This window comes from Saitoella complicata (genome assembly GCF_001661265.1).
Source record: "Saitoella complicata NRRL Y-17804 unplaced genomic scaffold SAICOscaffold_14, whole genome shotgun sequence".
NCBI lineage: Eukaryota > Fungi > Ascomycota > Saitoellomycetes > Saitoellales > Saitoellaceae > Saitoella > Saitoella complicata.
Window position 1 is genome coordinate 154,322 of NW_017567005.1, and position 26,385 is coordinate 180,706.

At 51.4% G+C, this 26,385-nt stretch overlaps 14 protein-coding genes across 14 annotated transcripts; 6 read left to right on the forward strand and 8 right to left on the reverse strand.

Moving 5' to 3' along the window:
- Positions 1 to 42: 42 nt before the first annotated feature.
- SAICODRAFT_93382 (uncharacterized protein) lies at positions 43 to 5,053 on the reverse strand (the record flags this gene model as incomplete). The annotated part of the gene is made up of 2 exons (XM_019171870.1): positions 4,932 to 5,053; positions 43 to 4,873 (listed from the first exon to the last, which is right to left on the reverse strand). The coding sequence occupies exons 1-2, from the start codon at positions 5,000 to 5,002 to the stop codon at positions 43 to 45; spliced, it is 4,902 nt and encodes a 1,633-aa protein (XP_019023614.1). The 5' UTR covers positions 5,003 to 5,053.
- Positions 5,054 to 5,121: 68 nt separating this feature from the next.
- On the reverse strand, positions 5,122 to 5,999 carry SAICODRAFT_129684 (putative NADH-ubiquinone oxidoreductase subunit B17.2). Its single transcript, XM_019165416.1, has 5 exons — positions 5,858 to 5,999; positions 5,751 to 5,800; positions 5,631 to 5,695; positions 5,531 to 5,571; positions 5,122 to 5,472 (listed from the first exon to the last, which is right to left on the reverse strand). Coding segments are annotated over exons 1-5 (408 nt in total). The 5' UTR covers positions 5,859 to 5,999; the 3' UTR covers positions 5,122 to 5,221.
- SAICODRAFT_129683 (uncharacterized protein) lies at positions 6,000 to 8,680 on the reverse strand. The gene is made up of 4 exons (XM_019165415.1): positions 8,580 to 8,680; positions 8,311 to 8,527; positions 7,632 to 8,260; positions 6,000 to 7,581 (listed from the first exon to the last, which is right to left on the reverse strand). The coding sequence occupies exons 1-4, from the start codon at positions 8,621 to 8,623 to the stop codon at positions 6,141 to 6,143; spliced, it is 2,331 nt and encodes a 776-aa protein (XP_019023616.1). The 5' UTR covers positions 8,624 to 8,680; the 3' UTR covers positions 6,000 to 6,140.
- Positions 8,681 to 8,771: 91 nt separating this feature from the next.
- On the forward strand, positions 8,772 to 12,053 carry SAICODRAFT_25809 (uncharacterized protein; the record flags this gene model as incomplete). Its single annotated transcript, XM_019166883.1, has 1 exon — positions 8,772 to 12,053. The coding sequence occupies one exon, from the start codon at positions 8,772 to 8,774 to the stop codon at positions 12,051 to 12,053; it is 3,282 nt and encodes a 1,093-aa protein (XP_019023617.1).
- A 789-nt stretch (positions 12,054 to 12,842) lies between these two features.
- SAICODRAFT_25810 (uncharacterized protein) lies at positions 12,843 to 14,638 on the forward strand (the record flags this gene model as incomplete). The annotated part of the gene is made up of 3 exons (XM_019166884.1): positions 12,843 to 13,067; positions 13,124 to 13,555; positions 13,607 to 14,638. The coding sequence occupies 3 exons, from the start codon at positions 12,843 to 12,845 to the stop codon at positions 14,636 to 14,638; spliced, it is 1,689 nt and encodes a 562-aa protein (XP_019023618.1).
- A 116-nt stretch (positions 14,639 to 14,754) lies between these two features.
- Positions 14,755 to 15,909, reverse strand: SAICODRAFT_129812 (uncharacterized protein). Its single transcript, XM_019165418.1, has one exon. It carries the CDS (start codon positions 15,750 to 15,752, stop codon positions 15,213 to 15,215), a length of 540 nt encoding a protein of 179 aa, XP_019023619.1. The 5' UTR covers positions 15,753 to 15,909; the 3' UTR covers positions 14,755 to 15,212.
- A 30-nt stretch (positions 15,910 to 15,939) lies between these two features.
- On the reverse strand, positions 15,940 to 17,781 carry SAICODRAFT_25812 (amino acid transporter; the record flags this gene model as incomplete). The annotated part of the gene is made up of 3 exons (XM_019166885.1): positions 15,940 to 17,365; positions 17,415 to 17,579; positions 17,696 to 17,781. 3 exons carry the CDS (start codon positions 17,779 to 17,781, stop codon positions 15,940 to 15,942), a joined length of 1,677 nt encoding a protein of 558 aa, XP_019023620.1.
- Positions 17,782 to 18,423: 642 nt separating this feature from the next.
- SAICODRAFT_93394 (uncharacterized protein) lies at positions 18,424 to 20,127 on the forward strand. The gene is made up of 3 exons (XM_019171871.1): positions 18,424 to 18,571; positions 18,633 to 18,707; positions 18,767 to 20,127. The coding sequence occupies exons 1-3, from the start codon at positions 18,493 to 18,495 to the stop codon at positions 20,089 to 20,091; spliced, it is 1,479 nt and encodes a 492-aa protein (XP_019023621.1). The 5' UTR covers positions 18,424 to 18,492; the 3' UTR covers positions 20,092 to 20,127.
- A 125-nt stretch (positions 20,128 to 20,252) lies between these two features.
- SAICODRAFT_7936 (Got1-domain-containing protein) lies at positions 20,253 to 20,771 on the reverse strand (the record flags this gene model as incomplete). Its single annotated transcript, XM_019171152.1, has 3 exons — positions 20,253 to 20,366; positions 20,417 to 20,608; positions 20,658 to 20,771. 3 exons carry the CDS (start codon positions 20,769 to 20,771, stop codon positions 20,253 to 20,255), a joined length of 420 nt encoding a protein of 139 aa, XP_019023622.1.
- Positions 20,772 to 20,935: 164 nt separating this feature from the next.
- SAICODRAFT_93400 (uncharacterized protein) lies at positions 20,936 to 21,868 on the forward strand (the record flags this gene model as incomplete). The annotated part of the gene is made up of 2 exons (XM_019171872.1): positions 20,936 to 21,059; positions 21,108 to 21,868. The coding sequence occupies 2 exons, from the start codon at positions 20,936 to 20,938 to the stop codon at positions 21,866 to 21,868; spliced, it is 885 nt and encodes a 294-aa protein (XP_019023623.1).
- A 113-nt stretch (positions 21,869 to 21,981) lies between these two features.
- Positions 21,982 to 23,073, reverse strand: SAICODRAFT_25816 (uncharacterized protein; the record flags this gene model as incomplete). Its single annotated transcript, XM_019166886.1, has 1 exon — positions 21,982 to 23,073. One exon carries the CDS (start codon positions 23,071 to 23,073, stop codon positions 21,982 to 21,984), a length of 1,092 nt encoding a protein of 363 aa, XP_019023624.1.
- A 903-nt stretch (positions 23,074 to 23,976) lies between these two features.
- On the forward strand, positions 23,977 to 24,887 carry SAICODRAFT_30653 (Bystin). Its single transcript, XM_019167731.1, has one exon. It carries the CDS (start codon positions 23,995 to 23,997, stop codon positions 24,862 to 24,864), a length of 870 nt encoding a protein of 289 aa, XP_019023625.1. The 5' UTR covers positions 23,977 to 23,994; the 3' UTR covers positions 24,865 to 24,887.
- A 217-nt stretch (positions 24,888 to 25,104) lies between these two features.
- Positions 25,105 to 25,714, forward strand: SAICODRAFT_30654 (uncharacterized protein). The gene has a single exon (XM_019167732.1). It carries the CDS (start codon positions 25,264 to 25,266, stop codon positions 25,696 to 25,698), a length of 435 nt encoding a protein of 144 aa, XP_019023626.1. The 5' UTR covers positions 25,105 to 25,263; the 3' UTR covers positions 25,699 to 25,714.
- Positions 25,715 to 25,717: 3 nt separating this feature from the next.
- Positions 25,718 to 26,284, reverse strand: SAICODRAFT_30655 (uncharacterized protein). The gene has a single exon (XM_019167733.1). It carries the CDS (start codon positions 26,214 to 26,216, stop codon positions 25,980 to 25,982), a length of 237 nt encoding a protein of 78 aa, XP_019023627.1. The 5' UTR covers positions 26,217 to 26,284; the 3' UTR covers positions 25,718 to 25,979.
- Between the last annotated feature and the right edge of the window lie 101 nt (positions 26,285 to 26,385).

Here is a 26,385-nt window from a genome sequence, read left to right on the forward strand (position 1 = left end):
TAAGTAAATAAGTTAATCGTACCCGTAAGTCATTTCAATACTCTATGCCGCCGAATGGATATCCACCAACAATGCTTCATCAACCTGACTTTTGCGGTAAGCCTCCTCGGCCATCTCACGCAAAGCCTCAAACTCTCCAGATTGTTCACACATACTCCTAAAAATACTTCCCTCGTCCTGGATCAGTACGTGCGGGTGATCATATTCTTTCAATTCACCATGATCCAGCACCATTACTTTGTCGTAATCGATGATTGACCTGAGACGATGTGCGATGGTCAAGATCGTTGAGCCACTGAATTCGGATCTGATTGTCGTCTGGATCTTCGCGTCGGTAGCGAAGTCGATGGATGCAGTGGCTTCATCCATGAGAATCAAGCGAGGTGCTTTCAAAAGTGAGCGGGCCACACACATCAATTGCCTCTGTCCCTGTGACAGATTGCCTCCACCCTCAGAGACGGCAGATGAGAGATCTTCAAACACGTTGGCGTTGATGCCATTACCGTCAGCCTCGGTAGAATCTCCAACCAGATGCACACGGCGCAGCGCTTCAGCGACTTGCTCGTCGGAGAAGTGGTTGAAGGGGTCGAGATTTGACCTAATTGTGCCCGCGAAAAGAGTGGGATCCTGAGGAATGATGGTGAGGGCATTTCTCAGGTCAGTGAGACCGATCGTGGAAATATCCACGCCATCAATGGTGATGCTTCCTTTAGTTGGCTCAAGGAAACGAAAGAAGGCACTTGCGATAGTTGATTTTCCAGCACCTGTACGCCCACAAATACCAACCTTCGAGGCTGGAGGCACATCAAACGAAACTCCCTTGATCACAGGAGGGAGTTCCGGGGCATACTTGAGTTCCAGGTCCTTAACCATGACAGTTCCCTTTTGGGGCCAGTCAGACGGTGGCCGGTGGTTCTCGACAATCTTCGAGGCTTCCTGCTCTACATGAAGGTATTCGCGAATACGTTCCACCGAGTTGAAGTTCATCTCGTTCACCGCATACAAACGAACAACCCAAAGCATGTGCTCAGTGAACGTGATGGCATAGGTCAACGACAATCCAGCCAAACCTGCATCAAGTCTGTCAAGGTTCAAAGCGATGAGCACACCTGCAAAGAAAGCCACCAATGCTCCTGCAGCGTCGACGCGGATACTCAACCATCGGTTCGTAACCCACAAGTAGAAGAATGGACGGTTGTTGCCATCGACCTTCTTGAGGTTATCCCGAATGAACCGCCTTTCTTCTCCGTACGCACGAATTGTGGAAATTCCTGCAAGAGTCTCCCCAAAGTGCTGGTAGATAGGTGATTTGGAGATGGACTCGAGACGCTTCAATTCTCTGGACGTCCTAAGGTAAAGCACGCCGATCACAACGTACAGGATTGTGATGAACACACCAGCAATCAAGAACCCAGGAGTGATGACCGTAATCAGGATGACGACCGTCGTCACACTCAAAACGTCATTGAAAAAGGCCATGGCCATGACAGCAAGCTCCTGGTCAACCGTTTCGATGTCTTTGCTAAAACGGTTCATGATTCGACCAAGAGGGGTAGAGTCAAAGAAGCGGACTTTAGCACTCATCACAGCATGCAACATGTCGTTGTACAAACGGCCAGATGCACACCAACTCCCATAGAACACAACAGCCATCCTCATGAATGTAGCGATCATATAAGCAAATGCAAGGGCAGCGTAGACACCCAAATAGTAATTCAGGTCGATGCTCTGGGTCAAAGCTTCCACCAGCGGCGTCTCCTGATGGAAGTACGCGCCGACCGTACTGAACGAGATCTGTGTCTCGGCCCGAGCAACATGCCTGCTTGCACCGACCGGTTTAGAGGCGTAAGTGGTCTTGACTGCGGATGAGTCCGCCGTGTCATAACTTGCAGCCCACTTTCTGATCCAATAGCTCTGACTGACATTAACGAGCTGGCACAAGAGGAAGCACAGGAGGAGCAGCATCCAGTAACCCCAGCCTCCCATCGCCTTAGCGTACACGAAGTACACCTCCCGACTAACAGAGCCTTCAGTTTTTGTCTCCTCCTGAGTCAGCATTACTGGCGCTTTATGTTTGTCCTCGTCCTTCTTAGCCTCCATTGCGTCATGTCTAGCACCTTCTTGCTCCTCGATGACCTCGTTGATCTCCATGACCGAAGGCGCACGCGAAGGCAGTCTTGAAGTAGCACGCGATGGGTCGCGAGAGACGGATGCCTTCAACAACTCTTCATCGTCCGCAAGGACGCCCAAGTCGACCATCTGTTCCGGGGTTCCCTGAGCCTTCACCACTCCATTATCCATGACGACCACGTGTGACGCCCCAGGCAAACAGAGGGAGACATTATGGGTAACCAGGATTTGCGTACGGTTATCCATCAACTTTCCAAGAATGCAGTTCGCGTAAATCCACTGAGCCGTGTGGGAATCAACAGCGCTGAGACAGTCATCTAGCAAGATGTAGCGAGAGTTCGAGTACAAAGCCCTCGCAAGAGAAATACGTTGCTTCTGACCACCAGACAATGCAATACCCTTGTCACCAACTTCAGTCTGATCACCAGCATTCAAGATTTCCAAATCGCGAGTCAAGGCACAAGCACGGATAACTGCGCTGTACCTCTTCTTGTTGTATGGACTTGCGAAGAGGATGTTGTTACGAATCGTGTCATTGAGGAGCCATGCTTGCTGAGCGCAGTAGGCAACGGACTCAGTAAGTCCAGTTTGTGGGTCAATAACCATTTGTTCACGTGGTCGGCCACCACCTGGGAGGTAGACCTCACCGTCGATGGGTGTCATCTCACCTAGCAAGGCCATAAGAAGGGAACTTTTGCCACTTCCGGTAGGTCCAACGATCAAACTGAGTGCGCCCGAAGGAAAGCGAACGTTCAAATCTCGAAGTTGGAATGCAGATTTGCCAGCGACCAGAGTACCTTCTCGTTCAAGTTCCGCCTTGCTTGCCCATGTAAAGTTAGCATTCTTAAACCCAACAAATGGGCCCTGTTCGTCGTGCAGCTGTTGGCTCAGCTGCTCGTACTTCAGGGTCTCCTCCTCATCAAGAAACTTCTCCACACGATTCAACGAGACCTTGGACTGAAGAACATTGGTGAGCATATCAGCCAACTGATCGAGAGGAATGCGCAACACATTGAATAGGGACAGAGATGTAAAAGCCACCGGTGCAGTAAGCTCTTGATGAGCAATCTTTGTGTACACAAAGAAGGTTACCAAAGTGATGATAATCGGCGACGCGTAGAATACAAGTCCGGCGAAGCACCAGAACGTGAAACGTCTAGCAAGCTGCTTCAACTCAGCTCTTCTGGTCTCGTCCACAAGAGCGAAGAAGCGCTCCTCCCAAGCAAAGTACTTGATGATACGAATACTGGACATGATCTCGTTCATTGTGTTGATTCTCTTGTCCGTGACAGCCATGAGCTCTCCTTGAATCTTGCTGAAGGTGCGTGAGATGTAGTAGTTCAGCGGCATAAGCAAGAACATGCTGGCAACACCTGCAATGGCAGACCAACCGAGCACACGGTAGAGAAGGAAGATGGCGACGATGATCTGGATAGGAACACCAGCCGTCAGGTAATGCAAGTACGCGCAGATTTCAGCCACTTTGAATGCGTCAACAGCCATCAAGTTGATGATAGCACCGTGATTTGCCGGGTCAGCGGTCTCCTCCTTCTTGTCCTTATCATCCTTGCTTTTGTCTATGTCTTCGAGATCTTTAGCCTCGGCCGCAGCCGCGGCTGCTACATCTCTCCTCCTCAATGCCTTGCTGTAAACCTCTCCGATGATGATGGCACGGAGTCGAATACAGATTCTGCGACCAATGTACAAAGCTTGACCGTTACCAATACTGCAAGCGACTGTTCCCACGAACAACCCGATGATGTACAGCCACAGCAACTCACGAGACGTTCCTTCAGGTTTGTCTACCAGCTCGAGAATCTGCTTCAAGCAGAGCACAGGAGCGAAGGTAAGGAGCGAGTAGCCAAGGGCCCAGAACGTCTGTGCCCACAGATACCTGTCAAAAAACCTAATCAAAGTCCAAGCAAGGGAAGATGCTCTCTTGGTCTTGCGGAATGCATTCACAACCTGGTAAGCATGGTCATCCCTGCGGAGATCCCAAACGTCACTCATCTGTAGCGATTTGCGGAAGCCCTTGTAGATGATTGCATTGACCCAACTGAAGGTGAAGGTCGAGAAGACAGAGGCGAGAGGCTCGGTACTAGGCTCGAGGTCGCCTCCACTGTAGGACTTGACCGGCTCATTTCCGATGCGCTGCGTCAAAGCGATCACACAAAGTCCAGTGACCATAGCAAACTGATGCAAAATAAGGACGAACTTCGTTTCAGAGATCGTATGAATGACAGCCGACCTTGCTTCGAAGAACACGATAGGCAAGTGCAGGAGGTAGATCAAGAGGGTGTGGTACCACAAGCTTGGGCTCTGCTTTCTCGACCATTTAGGTGCGAATAGTCGTGTAAGGACCACCACAGCCACATATGACCATGCAATCAACCCTCCAATTGGCTTCCACCCATTCTTCTTCCACTTTCCTTCTGTGCGTAAAATGAGCTCAGCAAGGTGCACTCCCATTAATCCCAATGCCAACAACAGCTCCAGAACCACAGTGACCTGTCTTCCCCATGGCTTATCCTCTGAAGCCTCTATTTGTTCGTCTGTTTCTGGTGCAACTTCGTCAAACTCATCTTCGGATTCGGATGCGTAATCTTCTTCGTCTTCGGCGGTCGACAGTAGAGGGTGGTATCGGTGCGCCGAGAGTGATTGCCATGCTGTTCGCACAGCCCTGAGAATTAGGAGCAGTAGAGAGCATGTAATGAGCAAGAGAGGTATGAACACGTCGCCGTAGCTATGGTGGACATGGTTAGCAGACCGACGCCAAGGCATGAAGAAAGAATGCGACGTACTCCCGTCGAAAACACTTGGTAAAATCATCGCCAGACCATATACCGTCCTTGCAATGCATGAAATTTCCCATGCTCGATGGTCTTGGACGGATCGGAGAGCAGCTGGCCCTTCAGGTTGTCGTCGGGTATACTTTTGGACAAGCTGCCCGCTGCGCATAGCGAGATGACATCGAGTCGCGTATACTGCACAGACATGCACAGTAACGTCAAGAGACCGTTTTTACGAAGGTACACGCAAGCATTTACTGCGAAATATATGTGGATTATTCAGGTATACTACATCTTCCTTCTTACACGCGCTCAGCAACCTTGGGCTCCCAAGCCTCGTACTTGCGCTTCACTGTTGCGTATGGCTTGTACCTTCCCGTCGACATCGAAACGTTCGGCAAAAAGTCTTTCTCCCACTTACGGACACCGGTCTGCATCATCTTGTCCTGTGTTGGTGGTACGTCGACGATGCGGGACATCCAGGCGTGCCATCCGGGCTCAATCTGGGCGGCGTCGAAGTTTGGCGAAGCGTAATCCACCCAGCGGTCACGCACTGTAATCACATAGATATTAGAGCTCATTCTCAAGGTGCAAGAAAGCTGTACACGTACAAGGAAGCTCCTCGATGTTCTCGAAGTACTTGTTGCCGAATCTATATGCTGCGTCAACTCTATCCCATCATTCAGCGCACGGGCGCACGCAAAGGCTCACCTGTCAATCCCCACCAAAGTACCAGCCTTGGTGTCACCGATATAGTTCAGCTGATGCCAGAAGTCCTGCACAACGAAACATCAGCACGCCGTCGCCTCGTCTTGATCCGCGGATGCCCACCTTCAATCCGATCTTCCTGAGGTTTGATAGAGTACGGGTGATGCTAGACACTGCAGAGAACGGTCAGTGCATGCTCCTTCCGAACGTATCGCCTTGGTCCCGCTCACTTTTGTCTTTTGGTTATGTTCAGTGCATTCACGACCGTTGACTGGTCGACACGCACATCTGCGGCTTCCTGCAATCCATGCACGTGAAGCGTCCCCCACCCCATGAGCGCCAAATCAACAGGGCCGAGTCTGTATTGTGGAATGGCACGGAAACCCCAAGTAGGATAAGAGCAAGTCCTTTGACAGAAGATGTTTCTAATTTTATACTACCTTCACATCTTTGTCCAAATCAAAGAATGTGACTTCAGTATGTGTGCATGGAAGCTTTCGCATGTCACACCTTTCACCTCGGGCCCGGACTGTCATGCCATACCGGAGATGACCAACCCTGCAATTGCAAGGCATAACTCCTTCGTTGTGCCTCAGTGGGCTCCTGGATGGGCGTTGGAAGAAGCGAATAGCCACTTGCCGCATCAGCAGTCAACTGAACGCCTGCGTTTCCTGAGGACGGCAGAGCAGGGCTGGCAAGAGGATGCCCCACTTGACTAGGTGCATTCCATATATCACGTCCTTCCGGTTGTTGAGGTTGACTGAAAGGCGCAGCCAAAGCAGAACTTCCTCTTCCGAAACTCAACACTCGCGCTAGAAGATCAGCTGCAGTCACAGCCTCGGCCGCTTCCTTCTCTTGCTGAGTCGGTGAATGTTGCGTACGCGCCGTCACGGGCCTATTATGTCTACCACCAAAAACGATCTCCTCCTTCTCGTCAGGCGGAGGTGGTGTTTGCCCACCGCGTGATCCGACGATATTGTCAACCATAGCACCGACACTGAACGCCATTGATGATTCTGATGCCACGGAGGGGGCCCCTTGTCGGGCTTTGGGAACGGTAGGTTGGCCAGGTGGGGGCATGAGTTCTCCTGTTACGTCGTGGATGTCACTGTTGTTGATACTCGGCGTGTTTCCGTAGAACGAAGGTGTTTGAAAGTTAGGCGGCGGAGGTGTATGGTCGCCTGTAGGCGTGCTCGTGTACGGAACTCCTCCAAGGTCATTGGACGGTCGTGCTGCCGGTTGCGATGAGTCGTACTGCTGCGAGGAGGAAATTTCCTTGGCGTCCTTTAAGATATCCATGATACGGAACAGCATCTCCTCGTTCGGGTGCACGCTCCCAAAACGCTCATCGTCGTTCAAGTCCACGATGACCTTACCTTTCTGAGGTTGACTCGACGTTGCACCCAAGGGCGCAAAACCAGCAAACATGACATCCTCTCTCAATGGGATGTCGAGAACCGGCACCCGATCAGGTGGAAACCTCTTTGCAAGCAGGTTCACGCACCGGTCATACGTCTCCCAAAATCTGTCAATAGAGGCCTGTGCGTTTCGATCCGCTGAATATCGCACAAAGCTTCCATGGTTTGCGAGGAGCCACCTAGACGTCAAACGCACAGCTGGCAAAGACCGGCGCATGATTGCAGTGATGCGCTCAGCGAAGTCTGCGCCTGCGCCAATGTGACTGGGCTGTGCAGCAGCGGAATCTGCAACGATCTCAGCTATCAAAACGCTGAACAGGGTGCTGCCACAATCAAGGGCTATGCGCAGGAAGTTGAGTTCTCGGAGGTGAGAAAGAACGGGATCACTGCGGGCTGGGCCTGCTTGCGCGACGTAGAGGGCGGCAATGTTAATGGTAATCATTTTTGTGAGGAGTGGGCGTGCAAGGGATCTGTTGCGCAGGCTCTTTTCAAGCTTGTGTGTGAGCGGCTGGCAATCTGCTTGAAAGTTTGAAACACTAGAAAGCATGTCAGATAACAAGGAATGACACAGAAGCTCCATACTTACTTTGTTCCCAAGTAGCAGGCCGCGTGTAGCCCAAGGAACAGCCGTAACAGATCTTCGACCGGCAAATCCTCCTTCTTCAACCACTTTCCCACAGGCTCACCACCATCCGTCTTCTCCGTCCTCACAAACTTCTTCAACGCAAGCTCAAGGTTATCTTTCGCAACTGCAAAAGGCGAGCGGACAGCCAAAGCTCTGTAGAAGTAGTGCGCGACGGATACGACGTTCATGTCGTACGTGGCAAGGACAGCCATTTGATTGAGCGGCTGGCCATTCTCAGGACACAGTCGTTGCGCGAGGGAGTAGTAGCCGTTAGCGGGTGACCAGTCCTTGGCTTTAGTCGACTGAAGCTCGCGATAGCGCGACAAATCCCCGAGGATGATTAGGGTTCGCTGACAGGAAGCTCGAACGACCACCTTCACCTCAGGTCCGTAAGCGTTCGAGATGGGTGGATTATCCATTGACAACCCAAACTTGGTGACGATGGAACTGAGTTCATCGAGACCGAAGTGGCTGACGAGACGTTGAAAGAATGATCTGTAAAATTTCGTCGCATTCTTGATGTAATTCAGGTAATGCTGGGTCAACTTTCGCAATTCCACAGGGCGATTCTTTCCGTAAGCAGGTTGCATCTAAAGATGGGATGTTAAGCCGTTTTCTCCAAAAGAAATTGAGACGTTACCTTGCTGATCCTCTTGCGATAATCCTCGATAACACGATGATGAACCTTCAACCATAGCTTGTCTTCGACATCCTGCTCTTGAGCAAAGTTGAAGTCGAGGAACACGACGTTCTCGTATGCACTGCGAAGCTTCTGCAGTAGAAACGTAGCATCCGGGGAGAACGGCGCATGCTCCCTCAATACTGATCGCAGTTCGCGCTCGATTTCCAGGGCTTCTCTGTAGAACACGGTCAGCATTTATCCAGCACAGTACCACCTTGGCATCGCACTTGAACGCAGCCTTTGCCTGGTCATGATCGAAACCGGCGGACATAGCATACACCCTGAGCTGCTTCAGGCCTTGGTCGACTTGACTCGGCGTTGCGGTGTGGGCGCGCGCGGTTACCTGCAACCCCTGCAATTGACAAAACCTTAATTCTAATTATGACCCTTTCTTAACTTCCCTCGGAGCATTTATCGCCATGGACTATTCCCAGCTCCTGCAATCGCTCGAGTCGGTCTGTGGTGATGGTCTGCAAACTGCGAGAACCCGTACCCGTGCCGAGGAGGTGATTCAGTCCTTTAAGGGCATGCAGCATTTACTGCCGGCGTGTCGGTTTGTTTTGGAGCATACACACAGTCCTCAGCTTCAGTTTCATTCTGCGGCTGCTGTTAGGGAGGCGGTTGCGCGGGAGTTCAGCGTATACCGTGTTGAGGATATCCAAGGGTTTGAGGGCTGGTTGTTGGAGTATTGCTCGAGCCGCATTCAAGTGCCTCGATACGTCAGGGATGCTCTTATGTCCGCTGTGGCTACCATTGCGAAAAGGTTGATGCTCGAAACAGGGGAGCAGGAGGCATGGCTTCTTCTGGAGAAGCTGTGGCAGCTCCGGCAAGGCAACAAGGACCAGCAAGTTCTGTGTCTCAGCCTGGCAACGGCTCTGCTGGATGAATTCGGAACATCGAGTAAAAGCTCACCGCTCCGACTATCATTGGAGATGCACCACCAGGCAAAGAAGATTTTCATGGATGTATGCTTGATTTACGTCTGGCAAATGGTGCTCGAGACACTTCATTCCCGTATCGCCATCAACGCCGCTGCTGATGAACTAACCGAGGGCGAAGACGTCCTGCTGAACAATGCGATTACGGTGTCTGACCGAATCATCTCTTGGGACTTTCAGCATGATGAAGCCAACCCCGCTTTCGCGGGTTCAGTTCAGAAGGACGCTGATGCGGATGACCAAGATACGGATGAACTACCCCTACTCTTACCCGCTAGCTGGCAAGAAGCCGTCAACAACGACGTCATCGGCCTTCTCTTCATGGTATACCAGCGTCTTCAGGGAACCGCATCTCTTGCCTCCAATCACTGCCGTCACGTCCTCATCCGACTTGCAAATGTCACGGGACCGGTGTTTACGACTAAGGATGCGGTAGAGAATTGGTGTCGGGCATTCTTGTCTCAGATCACTCCGTACTTGAAGGCTATGGTTACAGCGGGGAATGCTGTCACCGAGATCGGACCCCATTCCCTCGGACTCGCAAAAATGGCACGGGCTATCTTGGTTCCGGGCGTTCATACTGACGCAATCCTGAACGGTGATGCGATATTATGGGAGTTCTTGGGTGCTGCAGCGGAAGCAATGATATGGCTATGCAGAGAGGCCTCACGAAACGGCGGAGACCATGAGGAGTCGTCTTGGTTATGGGAGGCATTCAACGGATTCGCGGGCGTTTGGGCGGAAATTCTGAAGAAAGTGAAGAGTCATGAGAACAATCAAGCCGTTCAGCATCTTAGGAGTGTGTGTGAGAGGGTGTCGGAGGCGTATGTTCAGTGTCGGTTGGAAAGTGCGGCGTGGAGTGTGGAGCATGAGAATGACGAGGAGCTTGATATTGATCAGGATGAGAAGGACTGGGAACAGAATGAGGAGCAGCTTACGGTTGTTGCTACATTGGCGAGGGAGTCTCCGAAGACGATGGTGACTATGCTGCAGTTGTTGACGGAACGGGTGAATGCGTACAAGATGGCTCAGGCTCAGCAGCAGTTTGGGACACATGTCTATGTTCTACACGAACACATGCATTGGTTACTTCTCGTCTCGGGTTTCGTCCTTGCTGAAGACCCTCACGGAGATCCTGAGAAACGCGTTACCTACGTCCTCCCTCACATCCCAGATATCTCGCAGATCGTACTGACGTACACCCAAATGATCGGTACAGAACAGGAAGAACTTTGGAGTCCGCAGGTTGTGGAGACGCTCTGGTGGTGGCTGGAGAGATGGACGCTATCATATCTCTATGCCGACTCCTACCCGGCGTTCAGTGGCGATGCCGGACGTGAAATTGCGTCCTTTATCATTGATCGGATGAAGGCGCATATGGAGGGATGGGCGAGCGAGGCGAGTGTTATTTTGCAGATCGCGAAGACGTTGAAGACGTTTGCTGGGCATCAGAAGTTGCGGGATGGGATGTTGCTGACCCAGACCTTCCATACGCTGGTGGAGTACCTCGTTAAGAATATTGAGAAACTTCCGGAAGCTGCGCATGGGGTTGTTGTCGAGACCGTTACAATCTTTGCGGCTGGTGCGACTCAAGCGGATGTCAGGGCTCATTATATGAGTTTGGTCATGAACAGTGTGGAGAAGGACTTCGTTTCGTTGGTTCAGCGACCTGACTTTAGCAAGATTGCACAGCAAAATGTGGTCTTCTCGAAACTTATTGACACGATGGACATGTTTCAGGGTCTCTGCCGTGGAGTTCAGCCGCAAACTGTCAACGAGATCTTTGACCTGGTCGCAAAGTACTCTCCTCATATGTTGGAGTTGCTCAAGACCTATGGAAGTGTTCCCGAAATGGTCATGTCCATTTTAAAAGTCTACGTCACTCTTGTGCAGTCCACTGAGATTGCTCAACTGGCACCCGAAGTGCAGACCGTGCTCACGCAGCATTCATTGGAGTTGATGAAGGTATATGACAGCATCACAAAGAGCCAGAAGGAGAGCCATGAGATTGCGGATGAGCCTTATGGTGACGTGATCTTGATCATGGAGTTTCTGTCAAATCTTGTGGCCTTGGATTTGCAACGCGCACGGGCCCAGTCTGTCTCTTTATCGCAGTCCCCTAATCATGAGGTCATCCTTTACGGTTGGCATATTCTTCTACCCAAGGTTACTGCGGACGCTCTCGAGATTCCGCAGGTTGCTATCAAGAACGCCAGTCTCATTCGCGACCTTGTGGAGTATTACCCGGATAAACTCACTGCTCTGCCGGACGAGGTGCTGGACACTATTCGTCGCGCTCTGTCGAGTAACTTGGGTAGCCCTGTGTATGAGGTCGTTGACTCCTTGTATCAAGGTATCTCTGCGTTCGCGTTGTTCGCCTATAGCCTCCAACGCAAGGGTGATATGGCGAGTTTGGCACGTCTTGCTGGACCTATCGATGGCCTCTTGGAGACTGCGCTGGGCAACCTCCTCTTCGGCCACGTGGTCAGTGATCTCGTCGGGCAAGCAGCCGCCGCACTCCTCCCGCTCATTTGCTGCAGTGAGCAGAAGTACGAGACGTTGGTACGCGGCCTGCTCGATCAACATGCAGCAAACCCGGATACGCATCAGAGATTGGTTAACGCGTTCACAAAGTTGACGGCTGCTATTCCGCCTGAACTGCCGGAGGGTATCACGCTGGCTAGGAGCAAGGAGTTGGGCGAGTTCAATAAACATTTGTTTGTATTTTTGAACGAAACTAGGGGCATTTTGATGCAGCGATGAAATGGCGGATAGGAAACGCGTGGGAAATGTGATGCATTCATTGCCAGGCGAAGTCCGAGAGACGGGCCCGGATGGCATCCACAAGGATATCTGTAGCGCAACTTAGAAAGAAGAGCAGCAAGACGCATAGCATTCGATCAGCCCTATGGATACTGTCCGTATCGTTATACGCAAAGTAGAGGAATTCGTCTGTGTTACCTTACACACGGATGTAGGCGCGGCTGTGCCTGTCTCCGGATCGCAATGTAGGCTTTCGAATTCTAATGGCACCACTCCGGTCCGTGTTGACCTGTGAACGGGCTCGCATCCTTTGATGATACGCGATGTTCCGGATCCATTCAAGGTCCGCAACTACTAAACGTTATCAACCACAGCAGGAACTGCTAGCTGCGGCTGAAGCGCCTCGGAACCCAACCTGTAAATGATACGGTGCGCCGAATCCTCAATTGCGTGCGTAGCAGTTCCGGCCCACCGAAAACGCTCTTATCTCCACAGCTACCCAGTTATCGGTACCCAGTTCCTCAGGTGGTGTAACATCTCGGCTGTTAATTACAGCCGCCCTGCTTTATGATGCTGGCCTTTACCCAACGAATTGGTGCCGTAGGCCGTAGGGGTGGTGTGTGCGGGCCGCGCGGGATTGTCTACACTTACGAAACTACTCCTACAATTACCGGTCCCAACAATACCGTATAACGCTGCATGTGAAAAAAGCGACCTATATAACACTATCAACCTGCTAACCCAGTTATGAGTCTGGATACACAGAGCACGGATCGTTCGTCCTCTACCATGGGCGTGGCTACCTTGATCCTGCTACCCATCATGCTTCTTTCCGCCATCACACCTGCGTCGTTTGTTTACACTGCGCTTGTTGTTCTTCATTCACTGGGATGGTCGAGTATACCGAAGATATTTGGGATCAAGACGGGTTTGCAGAGGATTCTTCTGGGTTACGCGCTCGTTGAGGTTACCTTTTACCTGTGGTATCGCCGAAGGAAGAGATGGTTGCAGCGCGTAAGTATTCCCATGGAGTATCAAAGAGGGGAGTCGCTAATCGTTCTTTTTCTTAGCCTTCTAGCAATAGCCCCCTTACAACACCGGAAGATCGCGTCTTCCTCTTTCGCCGATGCCTGGCCGACCTCACCGCGGCAATGGAGCCGGGGAAGACGGAATACCCTCTACCCAGGGAGGCGCATGAAGCAGGATACTCCGCTGCAGATTTCTTCCGTGCATGGTTTTTGAACGCAAAGCTTAGCGATATCCACCGTGGTAATATCGAGGAGTGGATGCTCTGGGCACTGTTCAATATGGATTACGTCGATGTGGAGCAGCAGGATAAGGAAATGCAGCGCGCTATCTTTGTGGAGTTGCAGAATTATTGCAATGAAATCGAGGTGCTGCTCGGTGTGGAGCTACCTGATGGATATAATCCCCGGATCAAGAGTATGCGATTGAACAAAGATGTCGTTCATATGAAACACCGGCCGGCGCTATGGTATTTGGTATGGATTTCAAAGACTTACCTCCGAGCAGTTTACTAATGCGCTGTATAGATCGTCGCAGGTCTCGATGCGTACACACAGATCCTTTTGCGCTCCCTCGGCTTCATGCATTTTGTACCCCGGAAGGATATTGTTAACTGTGTCTTCCCACCATCCTTTTCGCACTTGCGTCGTTTTACAAGGGAATCTAACTCGGCACTTTCGTACTGGTATCGCCCTCCGTTGACAGCGAGGAGTACAGCGAAACCCATTATCCTTATTCATGGTATCGGTACTGGGCTTCAGCCGTATGATGTGTTGATCAAGATGCTGTCAAAACACGATGCGCCTATCTTTCTTGTCGAGTTGATGCATGTGTCGATGAGGATGGTCAACCGTATTCCTGGAAGGAGGGAGACTATTGAGGGCATCAAGAGGATGCTGCAGAAGGAGGGATACGAGGATGGTGTCGTGGTTGGGCACAGTTTGGGAACTGTTGTTTCGACGTGGTTGATTCATGACCCGGAGCCGCCTGTATCACATGTTATCCTTGTGGATCCAGTGGTATTCTTGTTGCATCTTCCGGATGTAGCATATAACTTCGTCTACCGTTTCCCGAAACGAGCGAATGAGTGGTTATTATGGTGGTTCGCAAGTCGGGAAGCCGGAATCAGTTACTCCCTCGGCAGAAACTTCTTCTGGTTCGAAAACATCTTATTCCGGGACGAGATCGGTTGCCGGACGAAGAAGGACATGGTTTTGGTCGGGCATGATGCAGAATGGGACAGATCACAAAGTCGACACGAAGGGAGGTGGGCCAAGAAGGCCTGTGTTGTCCTTGCGGGGAAGGATCAGATCGCACCGACGAAAGCGGTTTGGAAATATCTTAACCAAGGAGAGGAGCCGAATTACATTCAGCCTGGGCCTTATCAGCTGCCGCCTGGAACGACGATGGCGCACACGCCTAATGGTCTGGACGTGGTATATTGCCCAGGACTGGATCATGCCTCGTTTCTACTGCCTCAGAACAAGGGAGTCGTGAGGTTCATCGCGGACAGAGCAGGGAAATGGGCGACGTCTTCTGATCATGAATTACTGAATTGAAACGGCGGATATAAGAAGGGATGGATGCACATTATAGATGATAATAAATCTTTATTCGAGGTATAATAGGTTGTCAGTTACCGTAATCCATGTCAAGTGTGGCGCATGCATCTTCGCCCGTCTTCAGGCAATATTTTTAGGATAAAGGTCGACTTCGACTTCGACGTCGAATCCATCCATGGCCATCAATCGCACCGCGAACCTCGACGACGATCAGCACATCGCAATTGTCAGAAGGTAGGTCGTGAAAATTTCCGTGTCATATCGTGGGTCAGCGGACTAGCAAAGGATGACAAAGTCAACAAATCATGGAGGTCACACAGTGATACCATCTTCAACTAAAAGCTTTTTAACTCTGAACGTATATCCGTTGGCCGTTGTGCGAGTCGTGGCATGGAAGAAAGTGTTTTTGAGAGCGGGATGCTAACATGTCTGATACAGAGGTTCCTCGATTGCAAACACTCCAGATCATGGTGTTTCCCTGTGCGACTAGTTTAACAGCTTAATGGATCCGTTCGAGGATGGAAAAAGGCATGTATTATTACAAACTATAACGCTCGTTTTGTCCGCGCTTTTACTCCTCCATATCCGCTTTCCATCCAGTAAATGACTCAACGTTGCGTCCCGTCAGATAAGCCCCCAATGCCTCGCCAAGACTCGCAAAGAATAGCATAGGCGGTCCATTGTTCCAAAGCGACAACGTAATGAACAGAGCGGCAGCAATGAACCTTGCCGGTACACTGTTGACCATGTACTTCTCATCACCGGACCGAATCGCCAAGATGTAGGTAACAGCAAAGCAGAAAGTTAGGGCTCCTACGGTGGCTGCCAAGGCGTCCTCGGTATAACTCAACATGTAGTCATCCCGAAAAACGGTGTTCCTGGGGAAGCAGAACGCAAGAGCACTGTTGCAAAGGATGATTTCTGGCCTGAGGATGAGGATCACGCTCATGATCAAGGCAAACACGATTTGACATTGGATGTGTAGGTATAACCTGTTGCGTACTTCGGGAGAAAAGGCCATTTCTAGACTTTGACTTTGGAGTTCTTCCAGATCTGCCGCATCCCATGGTGCAATCTGTTTCTGCTCATCGGCCGCGGCCCGACATCTCATGACCGTTGGTGAGCATATAGACAGCTGATCTAGATCTACTGAAGACACGTCTCTATAATTGCAGAATGAACAAATAACTGTATTACGCCATATTGACGGCCAAGAAGTTGTTGTGGTAACAGCATGTCTATAATCAACATCGCAAAATCATCCACCATTTATTCATCGTCTTCCTCTTTAAACACACTTAAGCCTCCTCCTCAGCACCACGAACAACAATACGCTCCCTAACACCATTCTTCTCACTCTGGTGCCCAACAATGTCGTCAAAGTTTTCCTGATTCGAAGCGATAACCGCACGAATCTTCCTCTTCTCAAGCCACTTCTCCTCGGGAATGAACCACCAACACGCAAGCGCGAAGAGGGTAACGGCACCCATGATGACAGGGGCATAGTTCAACCCAGCTCCGTCGACGGGGAAGAAGAGAGGGGAGAACATGACGCCGGACAAGAAGGTGTTCCAGAGGAATGCGATGAGGTGGAAGGGACGGGAGAGGAATCCGAGGGACCAGCGGGACTTCATGAGTTGGTGAGGCGTCAGGAAGAAACGTCCGAAAGCGATGAGACCCCAGGATGCGACAGTGGGGACACCGGATGCCGAGATCAGACTGGAGAAAGCGGTGGGAGAGGGGAGGATGGTACAGAGGACGATGGCGGAGACACCCCAAATGACCCACAATGCGTTCTTGGGCTGACCGTTGGGAGCGACCTTGGAGATCCAACCGGAGAAGGGCAAGACACCGTCACGTGCGATGGCGTAGACGAGACGGGAGGCAGCGACGATGGAGACGGAGGTGTTGAGGACGGTGGTGAAGATGATGAGAACGATCATGACGACGGAACCGGCCTTACCGAGAGCGAGACTGTAGAGCATGACGAAAGGCTGGGGAGCGGTCAAGCTGGAGAAAGTGTCCAGATCGGGCATACAGAATAAGAAGAGAATAACGTAAGGAAATCCGATGGCGACGCAAGAAACGGCAGACCACCAGATACCACGAGCAGCAACCAAAGAAGCGTTCTTGGTCTCTTCGGCAATATGTCCAGAAGCATCGAATCCGATCATGATTCCTCCGGTCGCAAAGAAAGACAACATCCAGTTCCAGGCGGGGGGAGCACCAGTCCAGTTAATCGTCTCCAAGAAGGCAAACTCGGCGGACCTAAAGCCGTAGGTCTTGCTGACACCGATGGGGACCCAGATGATATTGAGCAAAAAGTCGAGCAGGATCATGAAGACGGAAAGGCGGAAAATGTACTTGTACACCCTCGCACCTAAGAAACAAGTCGCCATAGCGATCGCGAGGAAGAGCTGGGAGCAGATCCAGGCAAGGGCACGGAATTTGATGTCCGAGGGGTCAGTGGTGAAAGATCCGCCCCAAACATTAATCTGGGAGAGCATGTAGTACGTCGCTCCCTGAGAGTTGGAGGCGACGAATGTGGTCCATGCGGTGGTTGTCCACCAAGCGACCACGAAGGCGAAGAGACGTCCGAAACGGGGTCCGGCAGCTTCAGCGGCCCAGAAATAGATGGAACCGGCGGCTGGGAGGGAAGAACAGATCTCAGCCAAGACGGCAGCGGTAACCAAGACGAAAACGGAGGAGATAAGGTAGGTGATCCTTCAATGATATTAATGCCTGTGATTGTGAAGGGAGTATAACGACTTACCAGTAAGCCTGAGGCCCACCACCGTAGATACCGATGGAAAAGGTCGCGCGAAGACCGCCGAGAGTGTAGACAGCGGCAAACGACGCCGCCCAACTCTCTAGCAGCTTGTACGAACGCACCAGAGTTTGCTTGTATCCAAGACGACGCTGTATGATGTGTAAGTGCCTGTCAGAAGGGGGAACTGGTACGAATCGAAAAGAAGAGAAACAAACGAGCCGCAGGGAAAGCGAAACGAATGATATCCTTTATTTCATTCTGTAAAATGGCAACTTTATCCTTACGCGTGTACGAACACGATCAAGTTATGACGGTCTGATCTCAGCCCGGCGACATATTGCTGCTGGTGATACTGTTTGCTCATTGCCATTTAAGACGGGGAAACAGTATCACCGCGTGGATCGCCGGGCACCCGTTTGTGCCATGTGAAGGACGAACCTGAGGATTTTATAGAGAGTAGATTTATTAGATCATCATGATTGATCTCGTTCATGAAGCGAGCGCAAGGAATGGGGTGACCATCGTAGGAATGTCAAAAAGGGCGACAATCGTCCGAAAATTGCGACCGTACGTTGTAACTGATTCTCCGAAGAGGCAGTGTATCATACCAAGAGAAGCTCGTCATCGTCCACGATGCTGGAAGCCGAAGAGACGGGAGCTGTTGGATCGACTACCTGGTCGGACATTGTCGTTGGCGTTGTGTTTTTCCAGGGTCTTTTCTCGAAACGTAAAAAATCCCGAGGGCAAGGTGTTGCATAAAGATCGGCAGTTAAACCATAATAGCCGAGCCGACCGCAACAACTTTACGTTTACCCGAAATCACCGGATCTGAACAGAGAGGGATCAAAGGAGGATTGGTTTTCTCTTCACTCCTAAAATATAGCTCTGTATGACATGCCTTGATTTTGTCCAATTGACAGCTCCATGTTTCCGCGTCGCGGCTCGAGTCCCTAGCGTTAACGTTGCCCCGCCCATATCCCCCGCGATATCGGAACCCGCCGCCAACTCGCCCAATCACCCCGGGAATAAAAGTCACCACCATTCACCATCCTCCTCCTCCTCCAGGTCAACGACAATTACAATGGCTCTCACCGGTGAGGAAGTCGCTAAGCACAACAGCAAGGATGACTGCTGGGTCATCATCCACGGAAAGGCTTATGGTAAGTCATCATTCCACTGCTTCCCGCAAGTCCGAGATGATTTACTGACCACTTTGGGTAGACGTTACCAACTTTCTCCCCGACCACCCTGGAGGTCAGGCTATTATTCTGAAGTATGCCGGGAAGGATGCTACTGGTATGTGGGGTCTCAACGCATCTCTATTATCTTCTTACTGACATGACCGCGATCCACAGCTGCCTACGATCCGATCCACCCTCCCTCAATCATCGCCGAAAACTTGAAACCCGAAAACCACAAGGGCGAGGTCGATATGGGCTCCGTCGCCGTCGAGTCTATTGAGGAATCTCCCGAGGAGAAGGAGAGACAGGCTCGTATTGCCGACATGCCTGCCCTCGAGGAGTGCTTGAATTTGACCGACTTTGAATCTGTCGCAAAATCTGTGATGAAGACGACTGCGTGGGCATACTACAGTTCTGCCGCTGACGATGAGATTACCGTGCGTGAGAACCACGCTGCGTTCCACAGGATCTGGTTTAGGCCGCGTGTGTTGGTGGATGTCGAGCATGTTGATATCTCTACGACGATGCTCGGGGCGAAGGTCGATTGTCCGTTTTACGTCACTGCTACTGCTCTTGGCAAACTCGGAAACCCGGAGGGTGAAGTCGTCTTGACTCGTGCCGCTCACCAGCACAACGTCATCCAGATGATCCCCACCCTCGCTTCCTGCTCCATGGACGAGATCATGGATGCGGCTCAGGCGGATCAGGTTCAGTGGCTGCAGCTTTACGTCAACAAGGACCGTGAGGTTACCAAGCGTATCGTTCAGCATGCCGAGAAAAGGGGGTGTAAGGGATTATTCATTACGGTCGATGCGCCGCAGTTGGGTAGACGAGAAAAGGACATGCGTGTCAAGTATGGTGAGCAGGCTGCCAATGTTCAGGGCGACGAGGACGGTGTGGACAGAAGTCAGGGTGCTGCTCGTGCTATCTCGAGCTTCATTGACCCGAGCTTGTCGTGGAAGGACATCCCCTTTTTCAAATCGATTACCAAGATGCCTATCTTGTTGAAGGGTGTGCAGTGTGCCGAGGATGCTATCATGGCTGTCGAAGCTGGTGTCGATGGTGTGGTCTTGTCTAACCACGGTGGTCGCCAGCTCGAATACGCTCGTCCTGCCATCGAGGTCTTGGTCGAGGTCAGGCAAGCTCTCCTCGAGAGAAACTGGTTGGACAAGTTGGAGATCTACATCGACGGTGGCATCCGTCGTGCTACCGATATCATGAAAGCTCTTTGCCTTGGCGCCAAGGGTGTCGGTATCGGTCGCCCGTTTTTGTACGCCATGTCTGCGTACGGCGAGAAGGGTGTTAGCAGGGCAATGCAGTTGCTCAAGGATGAGATGGTGATGAACATGCGCTTGATCGGTGCGCAGAAGATTTCTGATTTGAACCCGGCTATGGTTGATACGAGGGCTTTGTCGTTCCATGGAAGCCACCCCACCGACAACTTGTCCCTCCAGGTGTACGACACGATGAGGTTGCCCGTGGCCAAGGCCAAGCTATGAGTATGCTGTAGTTGTGGTTTTTGTGTATGAGTATTCGAGGAGACATTCTTTATGGGACGCGCATTATAGTATTATTAGGTGTTACGGAGACAAATAGGAATATACCCCCATCTGCTGCAAATTTCTTCGTCCAGTCCAGTAAATCAATGAAACAAACGCCTTTACACCGGCAATGCAGAAGTTGCTCCTACAACCCAGTTCAACGTAGGAGCGATCGCGGGATGTCTAACAACGGGACCGATGACCGGCAGCGACCGCAAGAATGAGAGAATGACCTGACCTATCGTCAGCAATTAACGCTCCCGGCAACGAAGTGGTGACATACCGGAAAGAAACTTCCAAACAGGTTCAAGAAACCAAACAATTCAACAGCCACACCGGTAATTGGCCATTTGATTAAGACCATAAAGATTCCACCGAGGAAACATGCGGTACCACGAACTTTCTCCTTCCGTGCGAAGAACGCAATCGTCTTTTGCCATCCAATAACGAGCGTAATACCGGCGAGGAACAAGAGCTATACAACGGTCAGCGGGGTGTCATTGCAAACAGAGTGGGGTTCACACGTTGCCGATTGCCAAGAGTCCTCCGTCGAAGAACATCATGATTCCAAGGAAGAAGAAGCCCGCGCCAAAGGCAGTCATAGCGACACCGACTTTCTGACTGTCTGTTAACCACATTGCTGGAATCGATTGTTATCGCGTCTCGAGGTTGACTTTCGTTGTGCCGGCGATACCTACTGTATAGTACAGTACAAGTACACGTGCACTCAAATGCAAACGCGCCCAGCTTGAGTTAAACCTTAATTGCAACCGAGGAGAGACGACAATTGAAGCAGTAAGCAATGGATGACCGCGAGTATGGAATTGGGCATCGCGCGTTCTTGCAGGCCATGATGGCTCGTCGTGCTGTACCATTGCCGGAAGCAGTGGCGGTGCTCAAGGCCATTCAAACCCAAGCTCTTGGAGGTAAGTTTGCTTCTTGCAGAGCATATCACCGTAGCTTACGTGACAAAGCAGATCATCGACCTGGGGACGAACCATATGTCGGTGAAGGTACAGTGGATGACTTTATCGCCATCATCAACGATGGAATCTCCGACCTTGAACTCGAGATCCGCAAGACCGTCCACCAGAAAGACGGCGTACCAGTATGGGCCCTCGTCAACACAACATCGGATGAAATTGCAAAGGTTGCTACAAATCACAATGCGTCAGAAATTGCATTCTTTCGACTGCTGTTGAACGACATCTTCATCCACAAGAACACACCACAAGCTGAGGTTATGGCGGTCAGTTCAATCGACGCTCTGAGACACGGAAGACATGAAGATGTGAAGTTGACGCAGCAAATGACGGAAAGAGTGTTGGAGAAGTTTGTGGAGGAGGGATGGTTGGAGTGTTCTGATGAAGCTTACTACGCGCTTTCGCCGCGTACGCTCCTCGAACTGCAGACTTACCTACAAGAAGAATACAACGGCGACGAAGATGAGGATGGAAACGCTATCGTACGGATAAAGAGCTGTCGGGCCTGCAAGGATATAATCACGGATGGTCAGCGGTGCTCGAATATGCGGTGCGAGTGCCGTTTCCATGACTTCTGTGCAACAAGGTTCTTCACTGGTTCGAGGCAAACCAAGTGCCCAATCTGCAAGACTGAGTGGACTGGTGATGCCTATGTTGGTGAACGAGCTGCTGTACGCGGCCGAGGTGACAGAGGACGGAGGAGAAGCAGGCAACACAGAGAACTAGAGGAGGAATATGAGGAGGACGAGTAAGACATGCGGAAAACGAACGTTTTCCATAGCACATCGGACGGGAAGGCGTAAGGGCGTTTATATTGGCTTCTTAGGATCATTTTATTATCAATCATATCGCACCTTTGATGCACCTAATCATCAAGAAGCGTCTTGATCCCTTTTGTTTTCAGGTTGGCCTGCGCGTTCCCTGTCGCAGCCTCCTCTGTTGCATCATACTCCGAGTAGATGACTTCATCGACGATATCCCATGTCACATCCTCCGCTATCTGCTCATCAAATCGTTCGTGTACTGCTCGAACATTGGCTTTCTTGTCCTGAAGCAGTCCGTCTTCAGGTGATGCGTCGAAATTTGGCCCAAAATTGAACTTGATCATGCCTTTCCGGAACACGCTCACGGCCGGATAATATCCAAGCATGCCATCGTCTATTGATTCTTCCTTGTTATTTTGTGTTGAATTGGGCGGCATGAAGGAATAGAGGTCTTCGAAGGCTGTGCCCATGGGTTTACCGTTCTTGTACACCTTGATGAAGGATCCCGGTAATGTCGGGGGCTCGGCCGCCTTTTTCCCATTCAGCACGGGGTCCATAAGATTGTCCATTGCTTTTGAGACGGCATAGTCCGGCAGTTCAAATGCTAGCTGACCTTTCCATCGAATGGGATATCGATCATGTCGAAAAGGATGTGGTACTTTCTTGTCAGGGTATTGTGAGGCGAGTGTTGGGAGATGGACATGAATGCCAATGACATCGCCAGTGCCGAATGACTCGCTCATGAAAGGCCGTGGTCGGGATAAGTGAACCTTCTGGCCTTCCTGGTCACGGAGACCGTACGAGTACCCATCTGATCCGACTGGACCTTCCTGCGATGCCTCTCTTCGCGCCAAGCCTACTCGTACGTGCCCACCCTGATCTCCTCCACCACGAAGCACTTTGCATTCGAAATACCAACTGCCCTCGCGCAACATCACATTTGCTCGCGCCATTCGGAACCCTCTGTCCGTCGTTACCGTTAGTCCATCTTTGTCGAATAACACTGCCGGACTCATATCGTGCCAGTTGATTCGTGGGCCGTAAGGGGGTACTTCCGTGTAACTGTAAACGATGCTTGGCATCAGAGGTGCTGGAACACATGGCATATACCAGAAGCTTCGTCGGTTCCGTAGATAGTCGGCCGAGAAACGGAACAGTTGTGTGGCCTCGGCGCTCTCGTCGATAGGGGTCATTAGAGGCGGCCCCGGCAGTTCATTGTAGTCTGTTTCTTTAACAGGTGGAGGGCGATGTCGCGGCCGCAGTGGTGGATATGTTTCAGCATTCCTTTGACCCTTCTTGTCTGTTTTTCTCGAGTCCTTCTTCTCCCGCGCCTCTCTCGCTTTCTTTGATCTCGAGGTGCTGTCTGACGGGTTGGCACGCTTGACCATCTTCGTCTTGATCCCTGAGGCCGTCACGACCGCGTCCTGCCACACCGTTGAAGCTGGACCATTGCTGACTGGCTGCTCTTCCTGGTGAAGCGACGGCGAACGGCCCGGCAGTGTATGCTCCATGGATGAATGCTGGATGTATGCTGGCTGTCTGCTGCTTGCTTGGACGCGGACGACATGCCCCCCCTGAGCCGCGCATGCGCTCCCAATATTTTTGCGAAAGTCGAATCGATCGATAACCTCCAAAGGAAAGAAGCAATTCTTTGTACCAGCGAGAAAATGCCCAAGGCAGCAAAGGTGACCAGACCACGACACGACCCGCTCCACGTCGAGCTCCAGGAGGACAATGCAGAGGCCACCGGTGCCGTCTGGGCCGGCGCACGTCCTCAGCGCAAGAAGTTTGCGGAGCGCGAGGCGAGACCGGTGAAGGAGGAGGAATACGTCGACCCGAAACTGTCGCGAAAGATCTTGCAGCTTGCTCAGGAGCAGCAGGATGAGCTTGATACGGAAAATGGCGTTGTGAAGGCCGCCCCAGCACCTCGGAAAGATGCCCTGAACCAGCCGAGATTGGAGATGGTCGACGACGAGGAGGGTGAGGAAGACGACGAGGAGTACGAAGACTTCGGCGATGATGTTGTCGAAGAGATCGAGGTTGACGAGGGCGACGAAGAGCTTTTCAAGAAGTTTCTGCCGAGCGGGCTCGGTGAGAGACAAAGTTTGGCGGACATGATCATGCAGCGAATCAAGGAGAAGGAGGCAGGTATGCCATCAGCAGCGCCGGAAGAGGACCAACAATCATCTCTCCCGCCAAAGGTCGTCGAAGTATACACCAAGGTCGGTCAACTGTTACATCGATACAAGTCCGGAAAGCTCCCCAAGGCATTCAAGATCATCCCGGGACTGAGAAATTGGGAGGAGATTCTGTGGATCACACGACCGGACGAGTGGTCGCCCAACGCATGTTACGAGGCTACGAGGGTGTTTGTTTCCAACTTGAAGGCGATTCAGACTCAGAAGTTCATGTCGAACATCCTGCTGCAGCGTGTGCGTGACGACATTTACGAGAACAAGAAGCTCAACTACCACCTTTACATGTCGCTCAAGAAGGGTCTCTACAAGCCTGCCGCATGGTTCAAGGGCTTCTTGTTCCCTCTGTGTCAGAGTGGATCCTGTACCCTGAAGGAGGCTGCTATCGTTGCTTCCGTCCTCGTCAAGGTCTCCGTTCCCGCACTTCACTCCTCCGCCGCCTTGTTGCGTTTGGCCGAGATGGACTACACCGGCCCATCCTCTCTCTTCATCCGCGTCCTCCTCGACAAGAAGTATGCCTTGCCATACAAGGTCGTCGATGCGCTCGTTTTCCACTTCCTTCGCTTGCCCGGTCAGCACGAAGATCTTCCCGTCATCTTCTGGCAGAGTTTCTTGATCTTCGCACAGAGGTACAAGAACGATGTCACACCGGAGCAGAAGGATGCGTTGTTGGATATTATAAGGTCGAGGGGACACCCGCAAATTGGTCCGGAGATCAGGAGAGAGTTGCAGGGTAGTGTTAGCAGAGGCGAGATGCTCCCGGAGCCCGACATGGACATGATGATGTAAGAAGGAGCGCGGGAACGTAGTTGAACCAATTTTGCATGCGGCACTTTTTCCGTTGCCATCCACATCAAACCTTTAAGATCTACTCTGGTGAATATACCCATCATTGGGAACTTGATCGGCTATATTGACCGTGTGTGTGTACCGCATGCGGTTAGTTCGTCCACGTTACCAAATGAAATATAGAGTGTACGTTACAAATCCGTGCGCGCGACGAGCTGGTGATTTTGACAATGTTGGCATCAGATCTTCTCGTCCCGCCGTTTCTCACCTTGATTGTGGGTCTCGGTTTGATAGCTACCTATACTGCAGGGCTCAAGACCGGATGCTGGGTTCGTTATTGCGGGATCTATTGGAAGGGAACTGTTTGGGGCTGCGCAGGTCATCATGTTGACCTTTACCATGGCCAGTCATATCTTGACTTTCGACATCTGTTTCAACGTTATTACCGGGCACGCCACCTGCACGATTGTTTGGGGCATTGTTGGCATGGTTATCTCGATCGTCTTCACGCTTCCGAGGACACTGAAGGCCCTGTCATTTCTTGCCATCTTGTCCTTCCTGAGCATCTTGTCCGCGGTCCTTCTCACTATTATTGGCGTCGCTGTCGAGTCTTACCCGGCAGGCTATAACGGTACCGCCGTGGCTTGGATGGTGGGAGCAGAGAACGTTGAGTTTTATAGAGCATTCGCTGCTGTTACCAACATCGTCTTTGCATATGCTGGGCATCTCGCATTCTTCTCCTTCATCAGATGGAGAACCCACAAGACTACCCCAAAGCTCTTTGCTTGCTGCAGTTCACCGCTACGGCATTCTACACCATTGCCGGGGCCTTGATCTACAGGCTTGCTGGCCAGTACACACAAAGCCCTGCTTTGGGAAGCACGAATGAGATAATTCGCAAGGTTGGATATGGTCTTGCCATTGTCACCATTGTCATTGCTGGTGTGATTAATGGTCAAGTTGCAACAAAGTATGTCTTCCAGGGCCTCTTCTATGGCACCAAGTACTACACATCAAGGAGATGGTTTTCAACCGTGTTGTGGGTTGGTATTGTCGTTGCGTTGTGGGTGATTGCATGGTTCATTGCGGAGTCTATGCCTGACTTCAACGATCTTCTAGGATTGATCTCGAGACTCTTCGTGTCCTGGTTCACGTACGGCATCTCGAGCATCTCCTGGTTCTACGATGAGATCAAGGAGAGGGGCTGGTCCTTTTGGCGTAGTAGTTGGAAGGGATGTGTGCTTTTCGTGATCAATGTGCTGATCATAGTCATGTCGTGTACGATCACGGGAGTTGGTCTGTACTGCAATGGGCGGACGTTGCACGAAGATCTTGACATGTACAATATCCATTTTCGTGTGCGGGTAGTTATAGAGGTGGAGAGGTCCATGATGGTAATAAATATCTGTGTATGTAGTGGTGTCGATTCCTGCCACCCAGATTAAGCTCAAGCTTGTTTCCGCCGCATCCCAGCCGCCCCCGACGAACCCGACACTGCCAACAACTACATCCGACCAGCAT

What these genes read in the sequence shown, in the direction of transcription:
- SAICODRAFT_93394 (XM_019171871.1), top strand. Translation starts at nt 18,493, where the DNA reads ATGGCTCTCACCGGTGAGGAAGTCGCTAAGCACAACAGCAAGGATGAC. An exon ending in CATCCACGGAAAGGCTTATG is followed by an intron (nt 18,572 to 18,632) that starts GTAAGTCATCAT and finishes CACTTTGGGTAG; the next exon opens with ACGTTACCAACTTTCTCCCC. An exon ending in TGCCGGGAAGGATGCTACTG is followed by an intron (nt 18,708 to 18,766) that starts GTATGTGGGGTC and finishes CGCGATCCACAG; the next exon opens with CTGCCTACGATCCGATCCAC.
- SAICODRAFT_129683 (XM_019165415.1), bottom strand. Translation starts at nt 8,623, where the DNA reads ATGTCCGCCGGTTTCGATCATGACCAGGCAAAGGCTGCGTTCAA. An exon ending in CAGGCAAAGGCTGCGTTCAA is followed by an intron (nt 8,528 to 8,579) that starts GTGCGATGCCAA and finishes CGTGTTCTACAG; the next exon opens with AGAAGCCCTGGAAATCGAGC. An exon ending in ATCGCAAGAGGATCAGCAAG is followed by an intron (nt 8,261 to 8,310) that starts GTAACGTCTCAA and finishes TCCCATCTTTAG; the next exon opens with ATGCAACCTGCTTACGGAAA.
- SAICODRAFT_129684 (XM_019165416.1), bottom strand. An exon ending in TCAGGAAGATCGGATTGAAG is followed by an intron (nt 5,696 to 5,750) that starts GTGGGCATCCGC and finishes TTCGTTGTGCAG; the next exon opens with GACTTCTGGCATCAGCTGAA. An exon ending in ACTTTGGTGGGGATTGACAG is followed by an intron (nt 5,572 to 5,630) that starts GTGAGCCTTTGC and finishes CGCAGCATATAG; the next exon opens with ATTCGGCAACAAGTACTTCG.
- SAICODRAFT_30654 (XM_019167732.1), top strand. Translation starts at nt 25,264, where the DNA reads ATGGCCAGTCATATCTTGACTTTCGACATCTGTTTCAACGTTATTACC.
- SAICODRAFT_129812 (XM_019165418.1), bottom strand. Translation starts at nt 15,752, where the DNA reads ATGAGATGTCGGGCCGCGGCCGATGAGCAGAAACAGATTGCACCATGG.
- SAICODRAFT_30653 (XM_019167731.1), top strand. Translation starts at nt 23,995, where the DNA reads ATGATCATGCAGCGAATCAAGGAGAAGGAGGCAGGTATGCCATCAGCA.
- SAICODRAFT_30655 (XM_019167733.1), bottom strand. Translation starts at nt 26,216, where the DNA reads ATGGATATTGTACATGTCAAGATCTTCGTGCAACGTCCGCCCATTGCA.